Below are 10,973 nucleotides of genomic sequence, written 5' to 3' on the forward strand. Positions count from 1 at the left end.
TTCATTCTTCATGGAGGTGTCTGTTGTACAAAAATGTAACACAAGTATATAAATCACAAACAAAACAAGGTGTTCAAAGTTTGCGCTGAATTTTATAAGATAAAAAATGTTCTGAAGAACAGTTCATCAGTACAATTATCCTTATAAACCAGACAATCATACCAGTAGCAACACTGCAGCTTACACCGTACTGTTCGTTCAATACACCTACATGGCAGCCTTTCTATTGGGAATGTCAATAACAATACAAAGATATGCAGCAGAATTTGCAAATAACAATGTGTTTTCTTTTAATTTTGGGAAACAATTTTGGATATATTTGCTGTTCAGAAACATGAAACATGAAAGAAAGATCATTTGATATAACAAGCCATGAAATCATAGCCGAGTCCGTGTTAATAAATAAAGAGTACTTTTAAACAGTAGCTTAAACCATTAAGTGAATTTGTTTTTACAAAGTAAGCCATAGAAATACAGTATATACAAAGTACTAACAGTACACATACACTAAAAAAAGCCAAAGTCTCAATCCATACCGCATATAATGCCTTTAAAAACCCAATCAGTGTCTGAGCGGTGTCCAACATACTGTTTCTCAATATATTTGGCTGACGTCTGACACCGAAAGAGTCAAATTAGTCCCCATTTCTTTATATACTGTATATAAACTCTGGATGTACCTCATACAGCAGGCACTGTGCAGAAAATACGAATGAGAAAAAATGCTTTATTTCCATTAGTAAACATATACACTGAATCACAATGTGATTTTGATGAGATCCTTCAAAAACCTGTGTTTAAACAAAAAAACAACAAAGGGGACATTTCAAATCAGCTCCACTTTTCCAAGGTAAGTGTGAGCGTACATGCCTCTTATCTAGCCTTATTTTGGACTCTTGGCTACATCTGTACAAGTGCACACTAGCTACTATGATTTCTACCCTGTTATCCTCTGGCCAGTGACTGAGGATTGAATTGCACATTTCACTTAATAATGACAGCAGAAAGCAAACACTGGAACAGAACAGTGAAGCAGGGGGAGGGGTGGATGGTGTCATGGGTGGTGATGTGGGGTGTTCGATAAAACCCCCTTTCGTAAAGTAACATGCCCATACGACTCCAATTATCATGAAAGGGCTATGTATATGTAGAGAGATTGTCTCCCTGGCTTCCTGGATAAGTAAAAACTACCAAGGGTGTAATTTCATCCGTATCTCTTATGACGCTCAGCAAATATCTCCGTCCTTTCCGTTTCAGATTAGTTTACACCTTAAAAGAACTTTGTTCTTCTGTTCAACACATTTGCTCTGTTCCCGAATGGGGTGCTGTTTAGGGGACGTTTAAATAGAAAGTTGAGAAGAATAAACATTTGCAAATCTGTTTTACCTTCTAGCCTGTACGAGAAACCACAGTCTATTCATGCTGGCTTTAATTGAACTAGTTTAAGGATTATAGTCCATAAACACCTAACACTGAAAATATGGCATTAGACATAAAGATGGCCTTCATTAAAATAAAAAAACTACAATACTAATAGCCCATAAATCTTTTATAAATGCTTCAATTAAAAGTGCATCTTGGGTAATGGGGAGATGACTCTGAAGTGTTGCTACTCCAATCCAAAACCTTTTACCCCTTTCAACAGTTCAAAAGCTTAATACAAATTACAATTCTCATTGTAGCAGCAAAACCATAATAGTCCCTAAAAAAAAAAAAAAAAAAAAAATATCCACATTAATTTCCAGTTCGCTGTCTCGGAACCTTAAAATACTAAGAGGGACGGGTACTACGTTGGTCCATATTTTAATTTTGAGAACAATGAAGATGGGGAAGTGAAACTGAAGATGGGAGGAATGCGTTGGATCCTACATGGGGTGGCTTTCCTTGCAGAACAGTGGGTCGAAAGAGAAGCAAGCTTTCTAGAGAAGGCAATGAAATTTAGAAGTACAGGACAGGTGGACCAGCTGGTGTAGTTGGGTGACATAACATGGCCTGCGTTGCTCTCAGTCTCTCAGTAAGATACCCTGCTCCTCGCATCCTGCAAAGATGAAAGAAACAAGACTATTAGATCAGGCTTAGAATAATCATGCATCTATAAACAGATAAAAACAGACAAAATGAAACCAAACATTTTCTTCTGTTACCGCAGGAGCATTGACAGTCAATGTTCTTTAGCGTAAGAGCGAGGCAAAACCGTTTTCCCCGTGGGAAGACTTTACACAGATTTTTTTTAAAAAAATCTTTAGTTGCCCCTAAGAAACTGAAACGTTACACTAAGAAAAACCTGTGAAATCCCACAGAATAGCTGACTCGTGATTAAACTGTCATAGACAAGGAGCAAAAAGCAAAAACTGTCTGCGCTTCTCACCCTAATAAAGTTGGCAACAAATATATAAACATAATATAAGCGCAGACAGTTTTTGCTTTTTGTATACATTTTACAGCCAATACACTGTTTTCTTGCAGCATGCTTACACCTGTTTGGTAGGCCTCGTATTATACATTTGTATTATTTGAGCCTGTGACTAGCTTAGCGCACCGACATTTTTTCTTTTCCCAGTAATAGACAAGGAACTGGAAATATCCAGTTCAAAATATTGGTAGGAAGAAAATCAAATATCGTGGGCCAAGGGAAGAAAGTGGAAAATGGATATGGAAACGCTATTATGCTGAGACCTTAAAATTCCATAGACTAGCAAAGGGGTTTTACTTTAAAATCAACATGTCACATATAATGGTAAACATATAAAAAGTACCGATATTAATATTACCCAGCAGTGGTCAAGTCAAATGATGCTATTCAAGATACAGCAATTATAGTCTAAAGCAAATCAACCTTCTAGTCCTGATTTACAACTGTATTGCTCACAAGCCATTCATGTTAGGTTCAGCAATCATTTTTAACCATATGAAGTATACTGTACCCCCTTTCCAACAACAGAATATCAAAATGCACTCGCCTTGCATAAAAATAAAAGTTTTAAGAAATATAATCTAAAAAAGAATTATAGCTCGATATAGTCCAAAACTGCAAACACTAAAAAAATAGAGTACAATTAAACACATGAAAGGACTATTTGTAAAAGCAGATTATAATAAGGTATACTGATGGCAGATTATTGCTAGTATTTACAGACTCCCCCACGCCCCCCACACCTTGATCAGAAGTAAGCTGTATTATCATGCAAAGTATGCTGAGAAAAATTTACATCAGCGATGATAAATTAGTTGTGATTATTATCCAGAAACAAAGCTCTGCTTTATACTGGAATGGAACAGTTACTTTAAATAGATGCTAATTAGATCTAATGGCTTCATTATTTGTATAGCTGGCAAGCAGCTTTGTATGGCTCTAGAAAACAGCAGCGGTATATAAATGCTGCTATTTTCGAAACACATTGTGACGGTAATAAAAGAAAACTATGGATAAATCCATGCTAATTAGCTGTGGACATTATTTGTGATCCAAACAGTTATCTTCATAAGACGGTTTTAAAACTTCACATTTCTTTTTTGTGTGCTCTAAATTTTTAACTGAGATTCATGTGTTAATTTCCAATAATTATAATTTATAATAGTTTAATAGCTGAATATTTAGTTTAAGGCAAATAATGCATGTAAATGGATAATGTTGTATTAGTCCCCAGAAAAAAATGCGTGTTTGTTTAATGAGGCTCTGTTCATTGAACAAACTGTTGAGTCACCTAAGGTTTCAATAGCTAAGAGGTCACTTGATGGGACCTCTGAACTCTTATGTGACTCTAGCTCTTGTTCTATGGAGATGTTGGACCACTGAAAGGTATGTCATAATCAATTTCCCCACTATAACACATTCCAGAAAGGTACACAATATAAAGCTTCCGATTATATACAAGCAGTCAACAGAAATGTAGGAAATACCACTCTCCACTTGGTCATATCAATTTTTATAAAACATGGTTGCTCATCTGGAGATTAATGGCCCAGCTCTGTAGATGCTTGTCAGTTACATACTAACAACAACCTCAATTTGTTTTCCAATCTAGTTTGTCTATAGTTCCCAACCTTACTAGTTTGTTCATATCTTGCCACCACCACCACCTTGCTTACAGATAGTACAGTGATTCTGCCGCATGTGTGAGACACCATCGGATTCTGTCCAGTCAAGGTTGGACAGAACAATATTAGTGCAAGCAAACGTGCACCCAGAACGTACTGTTTGCCATCATGTAATGTATTGTCTGATCATAAACTATATCCATGGAATACGTTATTATATACTAAGATGTTTTTGTAAAAATATAATTTGATCTATAAGTTTACTTTTTTTGCTTTCCAAAGTATACCAGTACAGTTTTGCATGACTGGTATCCTCATAAATAAGTATCTTTGAATGTGCAACAATTATCATTAATTTAATATTAGAATTATTATTTCTTAATAAAAATGTATTTAACAAACCAATTAGCCAACGGGCAAGAAGTGTCAGCAGATGAACTGTTCAGAGTAAGTTAACTGCACCAATGCCTCGAAAGCCAAATATCTATCAACATATTTATATTAAAAATAAATAAATATATATATATATTGAGATTTACTATACTATTGTATTCCAACCAAAACAAATCCATCCTATTAGGACTTAAAATGAATGCCTCTGTTGGATTTCTAAACAAAGCAACTGCATCTTTGGCTACCATTTTCTACCATTTTACAAGTCCAGCACTGATATATTTGATACTATCAATCAAAACCCCAAGAAGGGCTTTTTGCCAAAAAAAAGCCGAAAAGGAACATAGAAGGTGACTTATTTCATTGCTACAAGACGTCTACAAAAACACAGCAACAGATTTGTCCAAGGAATGTCCTGTTGTTTTCAGTCTGTGTAGTTTTTTTTTTTTTGCCTTGGATTTGCCAAATTTGCATTCCTTGAACAAGCCACTTGTGACTCACTAAATACTTCATTCAATTAATAGCGCAAGTGCTTGTAGTACATCAAGAGGCATCACATAGCAAAACGCCAAGCAGTCATACAGCGAATCATTGAAAATTGGTCAAATCAATTTAAATTCTCTTTACCAAGTATGATTTGTATGATGGCATTTTACTGGATAGAGCCACAAAATAAAAATGTAACAGTAAAGAAATGGTTTTATTTGAACAATACGTGAATAAGCCTTCTCACAGCACACTGCCTGAATGTTAATGTACTTGGAAGGAAAGCTAAGCCTGTTAGCATTAAAACATCTAATTTGTTCTGTAATGTGTTTCATTGACTTCTCCCCTTTAATCTGAGTAATGTCGATAGCTGGTTGGAGGCCAGATGGCTTACAGCACACTAAGTTGTTTATGTTAAAACCTCCAGCAATCAATTTATAGTTAGATCTATTTTGAAGTAAATACATTACGGACACACAATTGTTTGTATTCATACGATCTGCGGCTGCACATCAAAAGACTTCAATGCTAAGAGTTGTACGAAGTCTTTGGGATTGAAGGCCACAGCATTCTATGTGTGTTAGGATCTCTTTAATGTTAGTGAACATCTCTGAAACTAATACAGTCTCTTTAAGAGTTAGCCAGGAGAGTTTCCAAAGAAAAAATAATTGAAACGTCTTCTACCAGCATAAAAATCATGTCTATAAAGCTACTGAAGTTTATTTAAGGCTGAAGCCAAATGTTTTGCTTCAATTTGTCATGAAATCTCTCCTATCAACGTACATCGAGGAAACAAGTTAGACAACGGCAATCTGAAAGCCTAATGTCTAATGCCTAATGCTATTGAATTTCGCAAAGAGATAATCAAAATAAAAATCATGTGCTTAGCTGCCAACAGCCTTGAATTTGTCCCGACGGCAAATATGACCGACTGCCAGGTGTTCTAATCAGTGTCATGATTGGCTGAGAACCGCACATGCCTCAGCCAGTCACTGCTCATGGAAAAAAACAGAACTAGGGCTTATATGGTCTGGTCGTGATACCAAGAGGACCCTTGTTACAATACAATGCCATTTGTGACCATTAAAGTTTCATAAATGTATATGTTGCTTCAAAGATTCTTAAATGGTTCAGGAGTGCTTAAGATATTCATTTAGAACTCTGCTGTGCTTGTAGAAGTTCCTCTTACATGTTTATGAACTATTTTAAAAATGGTGCAGGAATGAAAATGAGCAACGTAGGTTGGGTGAGGTGAACAAAGGAGCTTTCTTAAACTCATGGTACAACAATCGTACTTTCACATATAGTATTTCTATAACATTGTGCACACCTAAACCAACATGATTAAAAGTATGCACGACCAGCAGAACATCACCTTTAATAAAGTTAAAAATAAATTAAATTGTTGTAACAAGCAGAATGATGCCCATATTGGGCCAGTTCACCTCTGGAGAGACACGTCCTTCTGAGGGGGAGGAAGCACTGAAGATAATTTAGATTTGCCTCTGGCTATGTCATTTTTTTTTATTTATTTCTTGGTTTAGGTTTGGGAAAACTGATTAATTCAGAATTCCTTTACAATGTATGTTTATTTTATTTTCAATAATTTAGGACTACTCCCTTTAGGATTAGATTCCATTAATACATGGCAACTCTCTGGATTTTACCCCTTCCGAGGCTGCCGAAATCAATCACCTGCCACCAAAGGGGAAGCAATAAACAACACAAGAGAAATAACTTCATGGTAAGGAGTAATCACAAAATTCATGTGACTAGGATTTTGTATATAATCAGTGGTATACAAGCGGTGCTGGGGTATCCAGCTCAGATTGTACACCACTGATTAAATAGCCTCTTAGGACATTCACAAAAGTAGAGTATGAAACATTGTTAACAGGCTTAGCTACAGCATACATAGTCCAAGTTGGAGATTTTTTACCATTATTATATTTTTTCTCCTTTGTTGTTACATGACATCTCACCACAGCTATCCGTAAATAGTGCAGCAGTTGCTCCTTGACTGGATCATTTCCTTGTGTGTCATATTTTTTAAACTGAATTCAATATTGTCCAACACTGCTCACTGATGTGCAACCCTGTCTTTTACTAAATATTAAAATATATATAAATAAAATCACAGCAAAGGCCTGAGTGAATGGATATTAAGTGCCATTCGTTCCATTTTGAAAACAAGGACAACAAAACAAACCATATAAAACCTCATACCATATAACCAGATAAAAACTTAAAAATAGTCCCAATAATTTTCAGAAGAAGACAAGAAGATTCATATTTACATACAGAAAATGGTAGGTCAATGCAGGGCAGACAAGGGCATCCTTTCCTTTAGACAGCCAGTTAAAGGCTGATTCAGATCCCAGTGGTCATGGAACAATATACGTGGGACACCCACTCATGCAATACTGTGTGGCAGCCTAAATTTAGCCGGGTTGCTATATTTTGTGTAACAAAGTTACCCTGGGGCATTTCAGATTGGGGACTGCAAGAAATATACATTGTATATTCAGTTAAGAGTTTTCAAGGGGTTTTCTTTGGGTTTTCTTTCTGTTTTACCTCTGATAATAGATTACAGCCATTTAGTTAACATTTTTATGATTCATAGACTTCACATGATAGTTAAACACAAGTGCAATTTTTCCACACACCTTCATTTATTTTGATTTCGAATACGGAGGCACCTTCTTTTGAGTGGTGGCTCCAGATCCTCTGTCCCTGTGGTGAGAATTGGTGTTGGGATTATACATGGTGTCATAGCAGTCTTTTCTGCTGGTTTTGGCACAGGCTGGATAACGCAGCCCGTCTTAGGCAACATCCGCAAAGCGTAAGCATGGTCCTCATCTGCAGGGTTGTTTGAATTGGGGTCTTGTTTATCACCAGCAATAAGGGTCTCTTCTGTAAGACTCTTCTTGCTGGTTTCTAACTCGAGGTGACAATTTGAAGCACAGTTGTTTTCTTTTACAGATTCCAGTTCGCTAACAACTGGCTCCTTGTCTAGCGGAGTCCTTTTTTGCTCATGAGAGGTTTTAGAACCTTCTGTGCTTTTTGTACCATTCACAATGACATTGCAGACAGCAGCACTGGTTTCATGTCCTGGAGTGCTGGAGACAAGTGAGATAGGACTACAATATGCCGAGTCACTAGGTGTGTATGTTTTTGTTTCCACTGGACTACAATTGTCCCTACAGTCACTACAGTTATTTTTATCTGAATTACCAAACGCCAAGTTAACAACACTGTTGGGTTCAAGTTCAAGTTTCATCTGAGTGTTAATAGCTCTGTGAATTACATGATGAAGTCTAGACCTGTGTGCCACAGTTAAGTCAATGACTTCGTCCTGTGGAACCTGAAATGTATTGGGGATGTTGAGTTTGCTATTCTCTGGGCTTGCTGCTCTTCTGGTCAAATCCACAACTTCAGCTTTTGTTTGTTCCTGAAGCCCCAGTGCCTGGTGAGAAGAGTGCCCTGAACCACCAGGTGAAGAGTCTGAAGATTTTAACGACCTTTGTTTTGATTCCCTTGGAGGCAAAGAATTATCCTTTGGCTTTAACCCTGGAGACTCAGTAGATGAACTTGGAATGATGCTTTCACCATTGCGAGAGAAGTCATTTGGAGGTTTGGAATCAACTACATGAGGAATAGGAATCGGAATAGGTATTGGTACAGGTAAGGGAACAATAACAGGGTATGGCACTAAAAGAGTTGGCGGTGGCACCAATGGGGCAAGAGATGGTAATCCAAAGTTTACCATCTGTGGCATATGCATAGGGCCATTTGGCATCATACCCATGGGCGGGAAAGGAAGACTAGGCAAGGGACCTCCGGGAGGGTGTGGTGGAAGCAATCCAGGGGGGTTGCCTGGAATTGTAGGTGTAGTTGGTGGATGTATATGAGGTGACAGCATTGGTCTATGCATAGGACTAGAGGTGGGGCCCATCACTCTGGGACCACCTGGTGGTGGACCCATGCCAGGAATCATTGGATTGGGCAAAGGGCTGTTAGGATTTGAGCCATGGAGACCTCTAAGAAAAGGTGGGCGTATTTGCTGTATAATTTGTTGCTCCATAAATATGGGGAGGGGAACCGGGCCTCTGTTTGTCATGATCATAGGAGGACTCCTGGGTGGTACACCCATGGGAGGCACAATACTGGCAGGTGGTGGGACAGGAACCGAGGGTATACTTGGGCTTTCATTAACGGGAATAGATTTGGGAACTGGTGTAGGGATTTTAGTAGCAGAACTGTTGGCAGTTTCAGATGGAGACGCAGTGGTAGAGGCTGATGATCCAGGACCTTGAACTTGGCCAGCTGCAGACAATGGGGAAGGAATCTTTCGACGAGCATCTGTCAATGATATGTTCCAAGAATCCGGAGTTAGCAGCTGTACCCCCGTACCTTCTGTTTTATTGTCAACTGGAGGATGTAACGTGTTACACAGTCCAGCTGGGAGATTGGCTTGTGTCTCTTTGTAGAAAATGTCCATTTTATATTGATTTAAGCACTTTGCACTACAGAACTGAAGCCTCCTTTCCCCGTCCCCAAAATCCAGATACTCCTTTGTATGTCTTATGTGTTTACACCAATCACATACCTAAAACAAAGTAAGAAAATAGCAGGTCAGAAAAGCATTTCTATTTATACAAAATAACAAAAGCTAATGTTTTGATTCTGAGTGATTAGTAGCAAACATATGGGCTATTTCTAAAAAAAAATTGGTGGCAAAAATGAAACAATCTGAGAATATATTACAGGATGATCACAATTCCCAAAAAGTGTGAAATGTTACATTACCCAAAAATACGTTTATATAAAGCTTCATGTAAATTTGCCTTAACAACATTGACATACACCTTGTAAAGTAAGGAAACAGACAGACAATAGTGGAAACATATTTCAAATAAACTATATTTATTTTTCACATATGCCATAATTAATTTTTTTAAAAAAATATATGCCATCAGAAATGCGGACTTAAAGTGGAGCCCTGTGCTCCAAGCTCCCTTATCCTAAACCTCCCTTCCTATTCTCCATAGACTTCTGGGTCTCCCCACCATGTTCAGTGGCAAGTGGAGTACACAATTTTCCCAAGGCGAATTTGTATTTATCCATATTCAGACCGTTTTAATATTAAATGCATGTATTAAGCAGTTTTTCTTTTAACTGCATTCTTTGGGAGGTTCTGATTATATACTGTTTTAAATACATTGGACTACAGCACCCAAACCTTTGTTCCCAGTCCTTGGTAGTGACGACAATGGACGTCTTATAACTACACACACACACGTCATAAGAACAAACAAATATATATTTTATAACGCAGAGAACATTTCAATCAAATGAAGTAAATTATGTACATTAAAAAGAACAGTGTACTGGATGTTCTAACGATTTTAAAAACTGAAAAGGTATTGAGGTTGGTGTTATAATCCTTAGCACTTCATTTTGCCAACTGCAAACTATTAGGAGGCTAATCCCGGTGAGAAGGGATTCATTCTCTCTGTATCATGCATAGCTAAATTAGGTTATATCACCTTAAGACACATGCAATTTATAACACCCATAGTCTACGGAATACACAGACACCACTCTTGTCGAAGGATTCCTTCAGTAAATAATAATCTAACTTTAATTTAAATTTTTCCTCCAATACAAGTTTCCTAGTCTTGATGCAAACACCTAACCCAAGCTCACACAGCAGTCTGCGCATTTATCTGAACAGCATACATATCTAACATTTTGAAACATGTTTTTGGAATCTACATAATAGGCACACCACAGGAGTCCTTAATTCCTTTGGTTATTGGTTGATGCAATAAAAGCATAAGCATACTTTGTAGTTTTAGACAACAAAATTGTTCAATGCTATTGAAAAGATTACTGAAAAAGAATATTAGTTAAAATATTTGTTGAAACGCTAAACATTCTATTAAAAACAGCATGCATCAAAGCTTGTTGAATCTATATACTTAGACTCACTGGTTGTATAGTGGCTCATCTAAGGGTGGCTTTGCCATTCATAAAATAAGAATTCTTATTCT

The 10,973-nt window shown here is 37.2% G+C and overlaps 1 protein-coding gene across 2 annotated transcripts in view; it reads right to left on the minus strand.

The window, feature by feature from the left end:
* Nucleotides 1–1,430: 1,430 nt before the first annotated feature.
* The window catches only part of SOBP (sine oculis binding protein homolog), a 64,955-nt gene continuing 55,412 nt past the window's right edge, over nucleotides 1,431–10,973 (minus strand). For both annotated transcript variants that reach the window (XM_053458760.1, XM_053458759.1), the window contains 2 exons: nucleotides 7,584–9,526; nucleotides 1,431–2,038 (listed from right to left, as the gene is read on the minus strand). In XM_053458760.1, the coding sequence (XP_053314735.1) occupies nucleotides 7,586–9,526 (1,941 nt within the window). In that variant the 3' untranslated portion in view covers nucleotides 1,431–2,038; nucleotides 7,584–7,585. The remainder of the gene's footprint in view (nucleotides 2,039–7,583; nucleotides 9,527–10,973) is intronic.

The sequence above is a fragment of the Spea bombifrons genome, chromosome 3, assembly GCF_027358695.1.
Source record: "Spea bombifrons isolate aSpeBom1 chromosome 3, aSpeBom1.2.pri, whole genome shotgun sequence".
Taxonomy (NCBI): Eukaryota; Metazoa; Chordata; class Amphibia; order Anura; family Pelobatidae; genus Spea; species Spea bombifrons.